Source organism: Lampetra planeri, chromosome 64 (assembly GCF_965212315.1).
Source record: "Lampetra planeri chromosome 64, kcLamPlan1.2.h2, whole genome shotgun sequence".
NCBI classification, from domain to species: Eukaryota; Metazoa; Chordata; class Hyperoartia; order Petromyzontiformes; family Petromyzontidae; genus Lampetra; species Lampetra planeri.
In genome coordinates this window covers 1,526,231-1,545,672 of record NC_136170.1, presented here as the reverse complement: position 1 = coordinate 1,545,672, position 19,442 = coordinate 1,526,231, and the positions used below count along the sequence as shown (strand labels likewise).

The following is a 19,442-nucleotide window of genomic DNA, read 5'->3' as shown; positions in this document are numbered from 1 at the left end:
CTACGCTTTGAAGCACATGCCGTAAATAAGACCACAACTGTTGCTTATCCCTTGCAATTAAACGTTGAATGTGTCGTGACACAATTCACGTTGGAAATGCTTACCTGTCAACCCCTAATCACTGCCTACCTCATTACAGACCAATTCTATTCCTTATTAGTCACCCCGTGCCCCTTATACATCTCAACGTTCATCCTACAAAGTCCCATCGTAAGGGAGAAACACAAACAGATTTATTTTTGCCTGTATTGAAACGGCTGTGTGCCGTATGGACCTGAAAACTAAACTTCCTTGTACAAGAATACACAGTATGGGTTGACAGGTAGACATTTAGGTTTAAAGAAAAGTGACCTTATTTTCATTACAAATAGCACGTTTCTTTTTTCCCCACATTTTCAATCAAAGTGACGTTGGTTCCAAGGTGGTGGTAGTGAGGTTAGAGACTGTGTTGACTGGGCCATTGTGAGCATTCTATAAATTTCAACCAACAATCTCCGTGCGATCGACCAAACCCCTTCATTTGTATCTACTGTACATATAAAGGCAATGACAATCTTCGGTCTTTTTCAGTGCACTGCCGCCTCCAATGTTGTCACTATGACCAATCTGCATCTTCATTGAGACGCGTTAACTTCGTTTCATCGCCGTCGCTATTTTTGGTCTGTACTGGGCAGTTGTAGCCATCGCAACGCTTGATGATTTCCATCCACTCAAAAGAGTCATCATCGTTGACTAAAAAGCAGGAAACACTTTGGCGTCGAATATTTTCGTCACTCATTCCGTTCACGAAGTTTGACGCTGCTCCGCCGGGGCACGGGGTCAGAGGTCGGGGCACAGGGTCAGAGGTCGGGGCACAAGGTCAGAGGTCAGCCCGAGATCTTCTTGAGAGCCGCACGCAGTGTCCGCTTCATAAAGGTGTCGCCGACCTCCACCATCGCGGCCAGGGTCGCGCCGTGACCCCGTGTCACCTGCCACGGGTGGCAGAAAGTTAATGCACGCACACACACAGACAAAGATTCCGCGCATAGCCTGAACAGATCATTGGGGCAAGTACTGTTAGCGAGTAGAACCTGTGAGGGCCGGCACGGTATGTATGTTATGTATATTATTGGTTCTTTCGGTAAAGTCACGTAGAAGGGAAATAATAAAAATAAAACAATAAAATTCCGTGTGGTTTTCACACCTGATGATTGCTTGTGTTGCAATCGAAACGTCGTGAGAATTTTATTGGTTTATTTTTGTTATTTTATTATTTCCCTTCTACGCGACTTTACCGAAAGAACCAAGAATATGAATCCCTGCAGTCACGAATGCTTTAAATCGAAATTTATGTTTTGTATGTTGAACTACTTTCGCACCGTACGTAGCCAACCGTGCTAATCGGAGGTGCGGGGAAAGGACAACAAACTAAACACAAAAAGTGGCTCTAAAGAAATTAGTTTTCAATCTCGATTTAAAAGTGCATTGCGGTATTGATAGCGTAGGGTCGTATTGGTATGAGCAGTGGCTGCATCGATAGCATTGTCCGTATTTGCTCGTAGCGGCACGGTTGGATTGATCACGTAGACTAATCGGTAGTATAATTTCGATTTAAAGCTTTCGTGACTGCAGGGATTAATCTTCTTGGTTCTTTCGGTAAAGTCACGTAGAAGGGAAATAATAAAATAATAAAAATAAAACATAATAAAATAATTATCACGACGTTTCAGCCACAACGCAAGCAGCCGTCCTCAGGTGAAGACCAGGTCTGTCAGGGAGACAGCGTCTGACGCTCTTTCCCCGACGGCTGCTTGTGTTGTGACCGAAACGTCGTGAGAATTATTTTATTATGTTTTATTTTTATCATTTTATTATTTCCCTTCTACGTGACTTTACCGAAAGAACCAAGGAGATAATCGGTAGTAATCGCGGCTGTATTGACCGTGCTGGGTCGTAGCGGTGGCGGTGATAATGTTTGAGCTCACCTGAGCCCCATGCTTGTTCACGAGCGCCAACAGGAGCTTGGCAAACTTGAGGGACTTGGCGAACGACGCTGCATGCGCCGACATCGCCACCACCAGCATCTCCACCTCCTCTGCGTTCAGCTCCATCTTTAAGGGGAGGCAACACAACACGCGATTTTGTGTCCTGGGCACCACGGTGGCTATGAGATGTGGTGGTGGTGGTGGTGATGAGGTGTTTCGATATTTGAAAGAGGTGGCGATGGAGAGGAAACGTTTCTTGTCCCACAGCTCACCTTTCGGTCCAGTGCGGCCTGCAAGACGGTGAGGAAGCCCTCACCCCAGCACACGCCCGGGCTGCTCACCAACAGCCTGGTCACCAGCAAGCACACGAATCACAAAGCGACACAGAAGACTGTTGGGGCAAATGCCGGCGATGCACCTATGGAGGGGGTGGTGGTGTGGACATAAACACCACGCCCGGCCGCCTTTGTCTCCGCAGTGCCGATGTTTTGTAAACGCCGAAACCAGGTGCTCACTTAAGGCCGAGTATACCTACGAGAGGTCCAGGACCAACTCAGGTCAGATGAACGTCACTGTTATTGGTCGCGAGTGGGAATGGAACGTGGGTCGCCGGTTTGTAGCGCAGCGCGCTAATTACACTGCTACTCTCCACAACACAAACAAAAATCCCCCATATAGCCTTGAACAAACTCTTTGGGGCAAGTGCTGTTACCGAGTAGCACTTATGAAGACCGGCACAACACACCGGCAGCGATGATTACACACCGCACCTGGTGCTCATTTGAGGCCCGAGTCGACCTAGGGGAGGCCCAGGACCGGTTCACACGAACGCCATCGCTATTTTTCGATTTAAAGCTTTCGTGACTGCAGGGATTCATCTTCTTGGTTCTTTCGGTAAAGTCACGTAGAAGGGAGATAATACAATAATAAAAATAAAACATAATAAAATTGTATAAAATTGTATTTTACTATGTTTTACTTTTATTATTTTAATAAAACATAATAAAATTGTATAAAATTGTATTTTATTATGTTTAATTTTTATTATTTTATTATTTCCCTTCTACGTGCCATCGCTATTGACCGCGAGCGGGAATCGAACTCGGGTCGGCGGGTTCCTGAGCGCGACGCACCGACCATCGTACTCCACCGCTCTCCGCACACAACTAGCCCTACGGGTGCTCGCACACAGAATCGAGGAATGTGCGGGTGGCAGAGGAGGAGGCCCTGAAGTGGAGAACGGCCCCTCCTGCTCCGCTGACCTGAGGAGACTTGGGAGATCGTCGGAGGCCAGGTTGTCGCGGATAACCCTGCACATGAACTCCACTTGGAAAGGCCCTGCCGAGACAAACACGTGGGTTAACGGCGACGGCGTCGCAGCTAATGGGACGTGCCAGGGCATCCCAGCCACTGTGAACCATCTGAGACACACTGCTCGTTGCACTAGAGCAAGAGACCCATAGACTCACACAGAGACCCATCGACTCACACAGAGACCCATAGACTCACACAGAGACCCATCGACTCACACAGCGACCCACATACTCACACAGAGACCCACAGACTCACACAGAGACCCATAGACTCACACAGAGACCCATAGACTCACACAGAGACCCATAGACTCACACAGAGACCCATAGACTCACACAGGTGACCCATAGACTCACACAGAGACCCATAGACTTACACAGAGACCCATAGACTCACACAGAGACCCATAGACTCAAACAAAGACCCATAGACTCACACAGAGACCCACAGACTCACACAGAGACCCACAGACTCACACAGAGGCCCATAGACTCACCCAGAGACCCATCGACTCACACAGAGACCCATAGACTCACACAGAGACCCATAGACTCACACAAAGACCCACAGACTCACACAGAGACCCACAGACTCACACAGAGGCCCATAGACTCACACAGAGACCCATAGACTCACACAAAGACCCATAGACTCACACAGAGACCCGTAGACTCACACAGAGACCCATAGACTCACACAGAGACCCATAGACTCACACAGCGCCCCATAGACTCACACAAAGATCCTTGTTATCCTTCCCCCGCGCCTCCGATTAGCACGGTTGGCTATGTACGGTGCGAAAGAAGTTCAACGTACACGTGTACATACCCAGCTCGCTCGTCTGCGTCAGCGGCAGCAGGCACGCTGCACAGCCCTGCTTGGGGTAGGAGCTGCAAAACGATCCAAGGGCCCCCGACAGCAGCCTCGAAGCCGGCTGTTCCAGGCTGGACAGCTGGGCGGGCGCGCGCGGTACAGGCAACATCAAATGAACTCACGAGCGACGTAAAAAAAAAAGAACAGGGCTTTACCCTTTCCAGCAAGAGTACAGGTTTTTACGATTTTATCTGCCACCAAAACTGACACCTTTATTCAAGGGATCATGTTTGCAATAACCACAACACAAGCAGTTAAAATGCAAACAAAAATAGACAACTCTGATAATGTATGCACTGTCCTTGAAGTTGATTGGTCCATGCAAACAAAAAGAGACAACTCTGATAATGATAAGCACTGTCCTTGAAATTGTTTGGTCCACACCCGAGAGCCCAGTTTCACATGGTGTTGGACCAGATGATGCCAAAAGCCGTACAACTCAAAAATACTCTGATAGTGCATTGTTTTTGAGTTGTACGCCTTTTGGCGTCATCTGGTCCAACACCAGTGGAGACTAGGCTCTAAGAAAAGCCGTCTCGGGTGTGGACCAATCAATTTCAAGGATAGTGCATATCATTATCAGAGTTGTCTCTTTTTGTTTGCATATTGACCACAAGTGTTGTGGTTATTGCAAACATGATCCCTTGTATAAAGGTGTCAGTTTTGGTGCCAAACAAAAGGGTAAAAACCTATTACTACTACTAAGAGACCAGGTGTTGACCCTTTCCCGTTCCGAGACGCGTGCAAAGTTGCAAGGGTGTGGGTCCCGTTCGCCACTTTGGCGGGTGGACACGACGGGACGGAGAAGACCTCGGACAGGTCCGTAGCGAAGGGTTTTTTTGGGTTAGATCGCGTGAATATAAAATGCGTCTAATAGGGTTTTTCCCCTTTTTTCTGGCAACAAAACTGACACCTTTTGCAAGGAATCATGCTTACATTAACCACAATACTTGCAGTCAAATGCAAACAAAAAACAATACTCTGATAATTTATGCATTGTCTTTGAAAGTGATTGGTCCACACCAGAGACAGCTTTCTTTAGAGCCTAGTCTCATATGGTGTTCGACCAGATGACGCCAAAAGGCGCCAAAAGGCGTCATCTGGTCGCATTTGACTGCAAGTATTGTGGTTAATGTAAGCATGATTCCTTGCAAAAGGTGTCAGTTTTGTTGCCAGAAAATAGGGGAAAAACCCTATTAGTATATTTTGGTACTGGCAAAGGAGGTCTCATGATAAAATGCGTCGTTAGGCCACGGCACCGCCCCACCTTGGAGAGGAAGAGCTCCCGGGCGAGCTGCGTGGAGGCCGCGTGTCCGATCTTGGGGGTAAGGGCAGCCACGGCCGTCGCCAGGAGAGCGATGCTTTCCTCCGGCAAGGTCGCGGCTCCCAGCGCCGAGCACACGGCAGAGACCTGCGCAGATACCAGAGCCGCCGCACAGCACTGGTCGTGAACTCCACATTGTCACCCTCTCATCATCATCACGGTGGCTAGGAGATGTTAACTACCTCGCCTGGTATACAGAAGGTCGTGAGTTCCATCCCGACGCCTGCTGCTGTATATTCAAAGTTTGCGTGTCTCTCTCTCTCTCATCGTTGCTTTTAAAGCTTTCACAGAACATTTTGAGGTGGTCATGCATGTGTCTCTTTCCATCTGTCCTTCAGTAACGGGTGGGAGGTTGGGTTCCTTAACTCACGTAAAGATGATCCGAAATTAATGAAACTTTGGTGGTAGGTTGTCTTGCTTTTAAGGACTCGTCCTATTTAACATCGGCTAAATTTGACGAAAGGGTTGCCCAAAAAATGTGGAGGCACAAACCAGGGCACCACACAGGACAATTTGCAAAAATGCATATACGCATTTTGCCCCGACAGCTACCCGGTCAGATGCCATACGGCTAATTAAATACTTCCGAGGGCAAACACACACTGGAACGCGTTACACAGGAACCACGCATACACGGGACTAGCCGAGTTCGCTCGTTAACTTTGACCTCCTCCGTGTTCAATCTGCTCACCTGCTCTGGCCGGCACTCATTCAGCAAGGACAGCTCAGCAGGGCTCGATTCCTCCATGCCTGGAAACTGCCAAATAAATGAAATACATCTAAATCATTGCAGCATTAAACTTAGCACTAACAACCCTCACGTTCACCTTAACACTAAGCCCAACAAGATCACGCATGATCCGAGGCACAACTAAACCCAACCCCAGTCCTAACTCTAATCCTAGACCTACCAAAACCCTCGCCATAACTATATCTCTAGACCTTATCAATAACCTAACAAAGCTTGACATTTAACTTGACGCTAGACCCAACCAGGCTCACAGTAATCCTATACTTAACAAACCTCATCCTGAGCTAACAAGATTAACCATAACAAGCCTGATACTGGTAGGAACCTCCTGGTTACACTAGCCCACAGGGGATTATTGAGTCCGTCCGTCCATCCATCGTGCATCCAAAAATGGGAGGGGTGGGGCTGGGTGGGGAGGGGCTTGGTGGGGAGGGTTGGGCTGGGTGGGGGGTGAGAGGGGTGGGGCTGGGTGGGGAGGGGCTGGTCACCCCGTGGTGCCCTTATAAAACTCAACGTTTAACCTACTCACGCCGGCTTGTGCCCGCCCTCACAGTCGGGCATATTTGCGGAATACACCACGCCGCCGTTGACCCTGGCCATTGACCGAGCAACCCAACGTTCCTACCAGCTCCCTCCGCAGGAATGTGTTGATAATCCCATACCTACGTAGCCTTACCCTAATCGACCGCAACTCTATACCTAACAAGCCTAACATTAACACCAAACCTAACAAGCCCGATCATCACCATAAAATATTGAACTCTAACCTTAACCCAGCAAACCTTAACCCCATCTCAACTCTAACAAACCCAATTATAGTCCTTATCATGCCATGCATCATAAACAGACTATTATTATTTAATGATTTAATATTTAAGTTCACACAAACCTCACAACTTGCTTCCAGCCACTCCTTCACTTTAGCAACCTTTTTCTGAAAAAAACAACAAATGTTTTTTTTGAATCAGCATATAGCAATAATTCATTTAAAAGCCCTTTGCCAACCCACTGTTAAGACTGACGGCCTGCCGCACGTCATACCAGGCGTGATGGGTTTGTTTGGCCATACTTCACCACGCTGGTCAGTGTGGGCTGGTGCATGGTGTGCCCAGGACTGATCCAAATATCCATTGTTAGCTGTGCCCGAAAAACTTTAAATTCAGGTCGTGGGTTCGTAGCGCCGTGCACGAACCACCTAACGCCGAGGTATGCCGCAATAGCATTTTTCACCAAGCGCAAAACTTGCGCTTTTGGCTACGTAGGGTGCGAAAGAAGTTTAACGTACATACATAAGACTCACACAGAGACCCATAGACTCACACAGAGACCCAGACTTACACAGAGACCCACAGACTCACAGAGACCCACAGACTCACACAGAAACCCATAGGCTCGCACAGAGACCCATAGACTCGCAAAGAGACCCATAGTTTGTGGTATTTCTCCTGCACCTCCGATTAGCGCGGGTGGCTACATATGGTGCAAAAGAAGTTCAACAACATTCATACAGTTTCACATAACTTTGTATTCCTATACTTCCAGGAGGCACGAAGATTCACTTGCAAGTTCTTAAACTGCAGTTCACTCAAACACAAGCCTGCCCTCTTTCTAATCCCTCCAAAACCTATAACCGTGATAACGCACGCGCGTAATTATCGACATTCACTCCTCATTTTCCCGTGCGATCGCTAATAAGGCTTGAAAAAAGTGTACACGAAATCCACAACGCGAGTGATGACCTTGATGTGCGGCGGAAGGCCCTGCTCCGGCTCGGCTTTCGGAAACGGCAACTCGTCCAAAATGTCGGCGCCGCCGCCATCGCCATCGCCGCCTCCACCATCGCTCGACTCCCGAGGACCCGGCACGGGCGTCCCGGGATCTCCTCCCAGCGCTGCCCGACCGGACGCGCTCAAATCGCCGGCGTGCCGGGGGGAGTCGAGGCGTGGCCGTTTGGGGGCGACGGTCGCGTTTCCGCTCTCGCCGCCGTCGTCGCCGTCGTCGCCGCCATCATCGTCAGGCACCGGGCGCTTCCGCGTGCCAGACAGTGCGGGGTCACAGGTCACCCCGACGGTGCCTTCGTCGTCCGAGCCGCGCCTGAAGAGAACGACGTGGCGCAGCAGTCGTTCGTTAGATGCTCACCCCGAGCCCTCATTACTTTGATAGTGCATCGTCTTTGAGCTGCACGCCTTTTGGCGTCCTTTGGTCTAACACCAATTGAGACGAGGCTCAAAAGAAAGCTGTCTTTGGTGTGGACCAATCAGTTTCAATGACAATGAATATTTGATCAATGTTTTTTGTTTGCATTTTGACCACAAGTATCGTGGTTAATGCAGACATGATTCCTTGTAAAAAGCTTTCAGTTTTGTTGCCAGAAAACAGGGGAAAAACCCTATAATTAGGTATGCATACGTACACACTTCCCGGTGAGCATGTGCATTCAGGCCCGTCGGCATCTTACGCGTCGCAGTCGATCGCACTTACACTCACCCGGGAACCACCGACACCGGCGTCTCCCCACGCTCTGCCTGCCGAGCCGTGCCCACGTGATCCGCGGTGTCTCCGCGATGCCCACTGCCGCCCTGGCAGCGCGAGCGCGCCCGCAGCCTCTCGCAGAGGGCGGCGTAGCGGGCATGCCACACCTCGCTCACCGCTCCGCCACCTTCGGAGGGAGACGAGACGAAACGCGCGAGACGGGATTTCGGGTCGCGCTTACCGGGCGTCACTGGGCTCATTGTCCCGACGTTCCGCTCCGCACGCCGGGAGCCGCGATTCATTTCCCCGTAGATCACGGGGGGTGGTACACAACTCGAGAAAGACATAGGAGAGAAGGATCCCGGTGAATTCTCAACTGGGTAAAGGACTCCAATCGCAAGGGAATAACATAATCTCAGTGGGCTCTAGCCTGGTTAAGTTCAGGACAAATGGCTGCAAATAATTATTGGCGACCAGACTCACGGGCGACTGAAACCCGGATTCGAAAAGCCAGGGTCTTGGCAGTGCCGGTTCCGCGTCTCCGATACGGTGCGACAACAATTATAACAACAAGTCATTTTCAATTCGTAACGCGCACAGCATTCACTCGCTCTCTCGAAGGGAGAGAACGACTCGGAGGCGCGAGGAGGAACCACAGACAAGCAGGAGGGCGCAGCGGGCACCTGTGGGAGCACAGAGGGCATGGCTGCAGCGGTGAGCTGGCGCCAATAATTGCCCAAGTGCTGCGGTTCTTCCCCGAGCCGCGTGGCCACCTCAAACAAATTCACGTTAAGCTCACCCAAGGGGTCGTGGTGATGGGGGGCGGTAGTTGGGTGGGATGGGGTCACTTGCCAACATCCACTCGCTGGTTCAGCGGCGCCATCGTCCGTGCCGCGACGCGGACCCAGGGGTCGCAGGTCGCGGCGGGGTGCAGCAGGGCGCGGCGCAGCAGGGCGAGAGCTGGCGCAGGGACTTCGTCTCGGACGGCGCTCAGCAGCGACACGACGGAGCGCTGGAGGCTCACGGGAAGCCGCAGCAGCGTGGGCAGCCTGCCACACGCAGGGGGTCACAGGGGTCACGGTAGACAATCCAGTGCGTCGTAGCCCTTGTACACCGGCGGCAACAGCCGAGCCGAGCCAGCGAGTGGCGCTCGCGTTATAGTGGGAGCCACTTGCGTTATAGCGGGCACTATCATAGCGGGCACTATCGTAGCGGGCGCTGTCGTAGCGGGCGCTATAACGCGAGTCTAGCGAGCGACGGACTACTCGGGGGGGTGTGGGTGGGCTAAGATAGTGGTAGGGCGGTGTGGGTGGGTAGAGCGGTCTGGGGGGGGGGGGTAGAGGGGTGGGGGGTCAGGGGGGTTAGGGGGGTGTGGAGGTAAGGGGGTGTGGGGGTAGGGGGGTGTGGGTGGGCTAAGGGGGTGGTAGGGCGGTGCGGGTGGGTAGAGCGGTGTGGGGGGGGGTAGAGGGGTGGGGGGTCAGGGGGGTGTGGAGGTAAGGGGGTGTGGGGGGGCTAGGGGAGTTAGGGGTATGGGGGGAGGCGGGTGTGGGGGTAGAGGGGTGGGGGGGTTAGGGGGGTGTGCGGGTAGGGGTGTGTGGTGTGGGGGGGCTAAGGGGGTTAGGGGTATGGGGGGGGAGGCTCGGGAGGTGTGGGGGTAGGGGGGGTATGGGGGGGGGGGGCTAGGGGGGTTAGGGGTATGGGGGGGGGTTTAGGGGTATGGGGGGGTGCTAGGGGGGTGTGGAGGAGCTCGGGGTGTGTGGGGCTGACTTGCTTGCTGCAAAAACCCAAACACAACCGCGAGAAGAAACAAACCCCCCACCCGGCAGCGTCCTCTGCGCGACTCACAGCGCCAGGCGCGCGGTCTGCCCGGGCCCCGTGCCAGGCACCTCTCCGCACACCTCCTCCACCAGCTCCGCCACCAGCGGCCCCCACGCCGCCGGCAAGCCTCGGGCCTCCAAGCGCCGGGCCCACGCCAAGCCCGCGGCCTCGGGCCGCCGGGCCACCAGGAGAGCGTGGAGCAGCAGCAGGAGGCGGTGGCGATGTTGGTGGGCAGGGAGGGGATGGTCCAGAAAGCTCCCGAGATCCATGGCGAGTAGCGTCTATTGAAGGCCGGCAACCACGCCCGGACGGCTTTGTCTCCCCCAGCGGTGGTTTTACACACCGCACTAGGTACTCATTAGAGGCTGAGTCGACCTAGAGGTGGGGGGGGGGGGCCAGGACCGGTTCGGATCATCCGTGAGCGGTGTTGGTGGCCGTGAGCGGGAATCGAACTCGGGTGGTCGTGGTTTAGTAGCGCTAACCGCTGCGCCACCGCTCCCCACGCACACGTACTGACCCAACGCTTTACGATGCGACACGGCGTGGATTGACAAAGATGACGTGAAATATCACGCGTGGCAAATTACATTATCTCTCGAGAAATTAGCTCGTTATGAGGGTAAGTAAAATAAATAAAAAAATGTTTCACGTTTACTGCGCGTGCAGTACACAGCTAACAAACAGCGTAGTCGGGAAAGTATTTTATGCACGCGGCGAAAAGGGAGTAAAATTAATACATGTTAGAGAGACAACGAGACTCGGTGAAATGTTTACAAATGTCAATTCACCTTGAGAAATGAAGAGAGAAAAAGTTGTGCGGCGACTTTAAAAATGCCATCGTAAATTTGGCGCCAAACAGCGATGTGAGGACGTTCGCGGTGGTGACGTCGTCGGTGGTGGTGACGTCATGTAACCCGCGCCCAATTGATTTCGTGTGCGGCGTTGATGACCGTTGCGATGACGTCACGCACCAATCGGCAATACCTTACGCAAGACGTCACGCTCAAGAGGCAACGATGATGTCACGGCTAACGTCCGTCGACACTTGCGCGATGACGTCACGGGCGGGTCGCTAAGCCTCGCGCGCCGATTGACCCCACCCCCGGATAACGTCACGCGAGGCCGTTTGTGTTTTTTATTACTTTTTATATTTTTTATATATTACAAATGTTATCGCGAAATACTTTACACCGTCGCTATCGTAAGTCGACGTCGCAATGTACGAGTCAAATAAATATATACTTTTAAATCAATTTTTTTTTAATTTGCGCGTTCAATCGTCAACGAACGAAAATTTGAATATCGAACCGACCAATCAGAGGCGGAGCTCGCTGAGTCGCATCCGTTGAGGCGCCACCGTTGAAGTCGCCGTGAGGTGAGGCGAGTCGCGAATTCGCAAATTCGCAAATTAAAACTATAAGTTTTAACGCTTTCGTAGGAAGGAGGCTTTCGCCACCAATATCGATCATAATATAGGTGGGGTGGGTGGGGAAGGTTAGATCGCTTAAATATCTAAAAGTGTCGTGAAACCCGCCACCACCCGATTAATAAGCGGCTTGTCATTTAAACAACGCGTAGCCAATTCGTTATTAATTCTAGATTTGAAGCTTTCGTGACTGCAAGGATGTATACTCTTAGTTGTTTCGGTAAAGTCACGTAGGTAAAAAATTAGATAAAAATTAATATAAATTACGATTTAAAGCTTTCGTGACTGCAGGGATTCATCTTCTTGGTTCTTTCGGTAAAGTCACGTAGAAGGGAAGTAATAAAATAATAAGTTTTATTTTTATTATTTTATTACTTCCCTTCTACGTGACTTTACCGAAAGAACCAAGAAGATGAATTAATATAAATAAAATAAAAATCAGTGATTTTATTTTTACCGAAAGAATTAAGAGTATAATTCGTTATTTAACACGTCGGAGGCTTTCGCGACAATATCCATAATGTAGAGTGGTTTTCTTGGAGTTAAATCGCGTAAATATAAACATAACGTTAAACCCGACACGGCCAATCTGTAAGGTTTTACCACGTAAACAGAACGTGCCCCAATGACTTACTAAGTACAGCAAATCCAGTCAATGTTGTAGATTCTATTCTTGGTTGATAATTGTTTTTTTTAACCCTTTTATCTGGCAACAAAAATTACACCTTTTTTTACAAGGAGTCATGTTTGCATTGACCACAATACCTGCGGACGGAATGTCAAAGTAACTACTAAACGAAAGTTTGTTTTTATTTTACCAGGTAAAGCCCTACTGAGCTATTTAGTTCTTTTTCAGAAGTAACCTGCCCATAAATGATAGCTCAACTCCGTGGCTTATCATGTGGAAGTTGATAGCGGCAGCCAAACAATCTGAACGCGCGACGTTGATTCTAAATGTGGAGGGGAAAACCGAAAGATCCAGAGAAAAATCCACGCGACCACAGGGAGAGACACTCAAACTCCAAATATACAAACAGGCGTCAGGATCGAACTCACGACCTGCATATCAGGCGAGGGAGATATCATCTCACCTCCGCGGCACCCCATTTATAGTAGTAGGTTTTTACCCTTTTAAACTGGTACAAAACTGACACCTTTATTCAAGGCATCATGTTTGCAATAACCATAACACAAGTAGTCAAAAAAGAAGCAACTCTGATAATGATAATAATATGCACTGTCCTTGAAGTTGATTGGTCCACACCCGAGACGGCTTTCTTTAGAGCCGAGTCCCCATTGGTGTTGGACCAGATGGCACCCCATTTGTTAGAAATCGATGGTCTGTCTCTAAATGGGCTGCGGTGCTTCGTGCGAACTCTGAATGTGCTGCATGCAGGGGGTCCAGCGAGCAGAGATGGAGAAGAACAACCAGGAGAAGCATTTGGAAGTGTGCGATGACATCATCAGCTTTTTCACAAGTGATCTCAAACCCAAGGAGAACATGGACATGGCCTTGGAAATGCAGCGGAACATGATGGAGAATTGGGTGGTGCAGAGCGAGGAGGCCATCCAAGCGCTGAAAGGTGCAGGATGCTTTCGCACGCCGTAGTCTCCATCACATCCATGTGTTTTAAAGCGAAAGATGAGGGTGTGTCTTCTAAGCCGAACTGTATATTATCTTAACACGTAGCAGGCTTTCGCGACCAATATTATTCATAATCAACGTTTTTGGGTTTAGATCGCGTTATTTATAAATGTGTCGTAACCCTCCACCACCCGACACGGCCAATCAGCAAAAAAGTGTCACGTTGACAAAAGACAAATAGTTCACTGCTTTAGCCCACCGGTGTGTTGAAGCGTGTAAATGTTGTGGTTTCACCGGTGTGTTGAAGCGTGTAAATGTTGTGGTTTCACGCTTCAACACACCGGTGGGCTAAAGTAGTGAACTATTTGTATTTTGTCAACGTGACACTTTTTTACTGATTGGCCGTGTCGGGTGGTGGAGGGTTACGACACATTTATAAATAACGCGATCTAAACCCAAAAACGTTGATTATGAATGTATATTATCTCTTGTTCATCTCTCGAACCTGTATCTCTCATCTACAGCTTTCTCCTCTCGTTCATCTCTCTAGTCTGGCCCGCGAACCGCCAGTTGGAAGAAGCTTCCTCTCAATGACATGTTCACGCTGCATGATCATCATTGGGGAGTAGCTACTACTGGTAGGCGGGTGGGTAGGAACACGTACCTCCCTTGACGATTTCGGGGTCAGCATCATAGTCAAAGCGCACGAGGGGGGGAACCATGTATCTGGGAGAGACAAGGTTTGGATTACAACTACAGTGAAACCTTGGATTGCGAGCATAATTCGTTCCGGAAACGTATTCGTAATCCAAAGCACTCGTATGTCAAAGCGAATTTCCCCATAAGAAATAATGGAAACTCGGATGATTTGTTCCACAATCCAAAAATATTAATATAAAAATTATTAATACAAAATACTGTACCTTTTTATATTTTTATTTAAATTTTATATAAAGTAATCAAACGTATTAATTACATTTAATCGTGGCCGGTGTGAGGGAGACGAGAGAGGAGAGGAGGGTTATTGTGTTGGACGACTTTCACTTGCAGTACAGTTACTAAAGAACAGTCACTACACTTGGACACAAAGTTTAAAAAATGCTTTACGCACACACACGTGGTCACACACTATAGTAAACAGTGTACGCTCGCACGGATGTTGACTATACGAGTGAGGCACGCCGACTGAGACCGAACATGGGAGACGATTACCCACAATCCCACACCGAGAGAGAAGAACCATTGGCTCAGTTGTGATCACGTGACGCTCGGCAGACAAAGCGTATACTGTACATACTGCTCGTATTGCAAGACATCGCTCGTTTATCAAATTATTATTTATTTAAAAAATTTGCTCGTCTTGCAAAACACTCACAGACCAAGTTACTCGCAATCCAAGGTTTCACTGTATTTAACATTTTTTTATTTTACCAGGTAGGGCCCACTTAACCTATGTAGCTCAGAATCAACTTGGCCACATGATAACTCAGCGAAGTGGTTTATCGTGTGGCAATGTATAGCAGCCAAATACTCTAAATGCATTAATCTGAATGTGGCCCTGGAGAAAAATCCATGCAACCACGGTGAGAGCATGCAAACTCCAAATACACAGCAGGCGTCAGGGTCGGGGTCGAACCCACGACCTCCTGTACACGAGGCGAGGTAGTTGGCATCTTGCCGCCGTGGCACCATTTATGAGACGCCACGAAAAATGAGGCTTTCCACAAACTTGCTCCCCACGTCACTTACCGGATTAAAAAAATGCACCCTGCAGATTTTGCGTTAAGGTGCAGGGGAAAATGTGCCCCTTGTAATCTGGAGAATGTTTACGCCGTGCAACTGGACCGTGCCAAGCCGTGCCAAGCCGGCCCGGCCGTAGCTCGGGAGGCACCAGGTAAAGTTTTTCCACTGCAGAAGCTGAGCTGTGCCGCTCACTGCTTTGTGTTTAGTTAATTGTCATCCCCCCGCGCCTCCGATTACGTATGTTGTGAATGAAGTTCAACATACATCTCGCCTCTGCTCCTCTCTACCTCTCAAAAGAATGACGAGATGAAATCTGCACACTCGGACTTTGCTAAAGCGCCACAGGGTTGTCATCGACGAGACTTAAGCTTTTGGCTAAAACGCCGGCCTAATTTAACACTGAGAAAAAAAACCCTCCTCCCCTCCCCGGCGTTTGCGCGCCTCGCTGCAGACAAGAATACGCTGAAGATGGCGCGGGAGGAGATGATGCTGGCGACGAATGACCTCGGTGCGGCGAAGCAGGAGCTGGAGCAGGTGAATGCCGAGCTGCAGCAGAAGCTGCAGGAGCGGGAGGAGCAGCGGCAGGCGCTGGCATATCCTTGGACGTGCGGGCGCGCACGCAGCGACCCCCGCGCAGGGCTGGGTCACGAGAATTGAATATAGAATAGAACGTTTATTTATCCTGGAGAATCCGATGAGCTACAAATCTTTTTTTCACAGATGTCCGGTAGGGGGACGGAGTTGGAACGTTACAACAACAACAGTACAAAAACACGATAAGAGTGCAGAATATAGGAAAGGTAAACAGATCATAATTGTTTTTTTACCCTTGGACTCATACAGACCCATAGACTCACACAGAGAGCCATAGACTCACACAGAGAGCCATAGACTCACACAGAGACCCATAGACTCACACAGAGACCCATAGACTCACAGAGACCCATAGACTCGCACACAGACCCAAAGACTCAGACAGAGACCCATAGACTCGCACAGAGACCCACAGACTCACACAGAGACCCACAGACTCACACAGAGACCCACAGACTCACACAGAGACCCATAGACTCACACAGAGACCCACAGACTCACACAGAGACCCACAGACTCACACAGAGACGCACAGTTTCTTGTCCTTCCCATGCACCTCCGATGAGCACGGTTGGCTCCGTACGGCGCGAAAGAAGTTGTGCGTACGTGCGTTGCGACTGTGGTGTTAAGCAGGCGTCGTGAGCCCATGGGTCGATTTAGCCCCTTGACCGACGTCGCACTCGCTGCTTGGCCGAACTGGAGGAGATGAAGAACTTGGAGAAGGAGCTGAAGCTCCAAGAGGAGGACATCACGGTGGAGTTGACCGACGTCATCCCCAGCACCAAGTACGTGCGCACACACGCCCGGTCGTCACGTTTTGTTGTTGTAGATTAATTATATCGATCCGATCACAGGGGGAGTAAGGGGGGGGGGGGGGCGGGATGTACAACTTCCACGACGGGCGAGTGGCGCGTCGCCGGCAAGGCGGCTCGGACAGACGGCCAACGCGGACGCGTAGCTACCCATAGCGTTACGCGGCACGTGCGTCAGATCCATTTTCTTCGGGGAAAGAGGTGGGGGGGGGGGGGTAGTCGAGTCTCATTTCCAAACTCTGTCTCTCCCAGGTACATGGTTCACCTCATGTCCAAGCTGACGCTCGTGCGCTTCGACTATGATGCTGACCCTGCAATCGTCAAGGGAGGTACGTGTTCCTACCCGCCCGCCTACCAGTAGGTGCTCCCTAGTGGTGTTCGTGCAGTGTGAGCGTGTCGACGAGAGGAGGAGTGTACTCGCAACTGATGGCCCGCTGGCCAGATGTGAACACCCTCGCCCACTGATCTACATTATGGCCTTAGCAAGACGGTGACAGATCAGTGAGATGACAGATGCACAAGAGAGGAGAGAGCTGTCGACGAGAGATACAGAACACATTCCTGCGGAGGGAGCTGGTAGGAATGTTGGGTTGCTCGATGGGCCACACCGGCAGTGGTGGACAGGGCCCATCTGCAGGTACCTCGGACCCCCAGGGGAGGGGCCACTGTGCCAGCCCAAGAGGGGGGGGCTGCTGGGGGCTCAGGATCCCAGACAACCCAGACAGCTGAGCCCCTTGGCGCCACCAACGGGGGGCTGCGGGGGATCTAGGATCCCACGCAACTTGACGGGCAAGGGGGATTAAGGGGCCGCTCCCCAGCCGATCGGGGCCAGTCGCAGCTCAAGACCCAAGACCAGCCAGCTTAGGACCCTGGACCCCCTCGTCCCGCTTGTCCTTGTAATGGCCGGGACGCTGTGCGGGACAGTGGTGGGACTCTGGGACTCCCGGATCTACGTCCTTGTAAGGGCGAGGTCCGTGGAAGCCAGAGTCTAGACCCGCACCTTGGCTGGGTCGGGTCAGGTAGCCTCCCCTAGGGTAATTGTAGCCGGAGGACCCCAGAGCGTAGCCAGAGTAGGCTGTGTCCCTAGGCTGTAACAGAGTATCAAGACTGTTGGAGTGTTGTATCCTAATAAAGAAGTTATCTTCTTGGTTCTTTCGGTAAAGTCACGTAGAAGGGAAGTAATAAAATAATAAAAATAAAACATAATAAAATAATTTATTTTTATTCTTTTATTACTTCCCTTCTACGTGACTTTACCGAAAGAACCAAAAAGATGAATCCCTGCAGTCACGAAAGCTTTAAATCGAAATATAAACAAGTTACCTCTATAAGTGTCTCCAGAACCCATTACACTTCTGGTAAAATAAAAACACAAATAGTTTAAATCGTCACGGTTTACAATGTGGAGAATACGGTCAAGGCAAAGTGCTAACGGCGATGCTGCTCGCGCACGGCTCGGTTGCGATGGTGCGTGCAGTGGTGGGGAGCAAGACGGGCGTGCAGCCCTTCGAGTTGGACACGCGCCAGCACAGCCGCTCCTTCATCGTCAACTACCTGTGGAGCCTTGTGGACTCGGTCTGGTAGTGTCCACGGCCGGACTCGACCGTCAAACCGGAGGAGCATTCCCGCTTGAACACTACTACCACCATCGTCGTACGTAGTCAACCGCGCTAATCGGATGTGCCGAGGGAAGGACGACAACACGATGGGTCTCTGTGTGAGTCTATGGGTCTCTTGTGAGTCTGTGGGTGTCTGTGTGAGTCTATGGGTCTCTGTGAGTCTGTGGGTCTCTGTGTGAGTCTGTGGGTCTCTGTGTGAGTCTGTGGGTCTCTGTGTGAGTCTGTGGGTCTCTGCGTGAGTCTATGGGTCTCTGTGTGAGTCTATGGGTCTCTGTGTGAGTCTATGAGTCTGAGTGAGTCTATGGGTCTCTTGTGAGTATGTGGGTCTCTGTGTGAGTCTATGGGTCTCTATGAGAGTCTATGGGTCTCTGTGTGAGTCTATGGGTCTCTGTGTGAGTCTATGGGTCTCTGTGTGAGTCTATGGGTCTCTGTGTGAGTCTATGGGTCTCGTGGGAGTCTATGGGTCTCTGTGTGAGTCTATGGGTCTGTGTGAGTCTGGGTGTCTGTGTGAGTCTATGGGCCTCGTGTGAGTCTATGGGTCTGAGTGAGTCTATGGGTCTCTGCGAGTCCTTTGTATGTGTGTACGTGTGTTGAACTTCTCTCGCAAGCGTATGTAGTCAACCGTGCTAATGGGGGGGTGCGGGGGTAAGGACAATAAACTAAACACGACAACGAGCAGTTCTGAAGAAATGCATTTGTCAATCTCGATGATACTCTTTGGTTCTTTAGGTAAAGTCATGTAGGTATAAAATAAAATAAATCGCGACATTTCGGGCGCAACACAAGCATCCGTCATCAGGTGGGAAAGCATGGTCTGCTGCTGAGGCAGACTGTTTTAAAAGGTTTGAAATGGGTGTAGCTCAAGGGTCATAAAGAAGTGGCCGGGGCTAGTGATGTTAATCTGAGGAATTAGCATGTAACTGGGCAAGGATGTGGCTATGTTAATGTGAGAGATTAGCATGAAATAACAGCTAATTTCTCACATTAACATCACTTGCCCCAGCCACTTCTTTATGACCCTTGGGCTACACCCATGTCAAACCTTTTAAAGCAGTCTGCCTCAGCAGCAGGCCACGCCTTCCCACCTGATGACGGACGCTTGTGTTGTGTCCGAAACGTCGTTATTTATTTTATTTTCTGCCTACGT

General features: G+C 50.5%; 2 protein-coding genes across 2 annotated transcripts; one reads left to right on the top strand and one right to left on the bottom strand.

Moving 5' to 3' along the window:
* Positions 1-155: 155 nt before the first annotated feature.
* On the bottom strand, positions 156-11,440 carry FANCE (FA complementation group E). Its single transcript, XM_078619684.1, is given in 14 exon segments — positions 156-968; positions 1,965-2,090; positions 2,237-2,312; positions 3,227-3,302; positions 4,107-4,230; positions 5,419-5,562; positions 6,167-6,232; positions 7,116-7,160; positions 7,966-8,320; positions 8,714-8,885; positions 9,551-9,747; positions 10,544-10,797; positions 11,352-11,380; positions 11,383-11,440. Coding segments are annotated over 14 exon segments (1,809 nt in total). The 5' UTR covers positions 11,426-11,440; the 3' UTR covers positions 156-866.
* A 317-nt stretch (positions 11,441-11,757) lies between these two features.
* SPC24 (SPC24 component of NDC80 kinetochore complex) lies at positions 11,758-18,970 on the top strand. Its single transcript, XM_078619750.1, has 6 exons — positions 11,758-11,891; positions 13,339-13,525; positions 15,722-15,863; positions 16,545-16,649; positions 16,929-17,005; positions 18,154-18,970. Exons 2-6 carry the CDS (start codon positions 13,357-13,359, stop codon positions 18,258-18,260), a joined length of 600 nt encoding a protein of 199 aa, XP_078475876.1. The 5' UTR covers positions 11,758-11,891; positions 13,339-13,356; the 3' UTR covers positions 18,261-18,970.
* Positions 18,971-19,442: the final 472 nt, after the last annotated feature.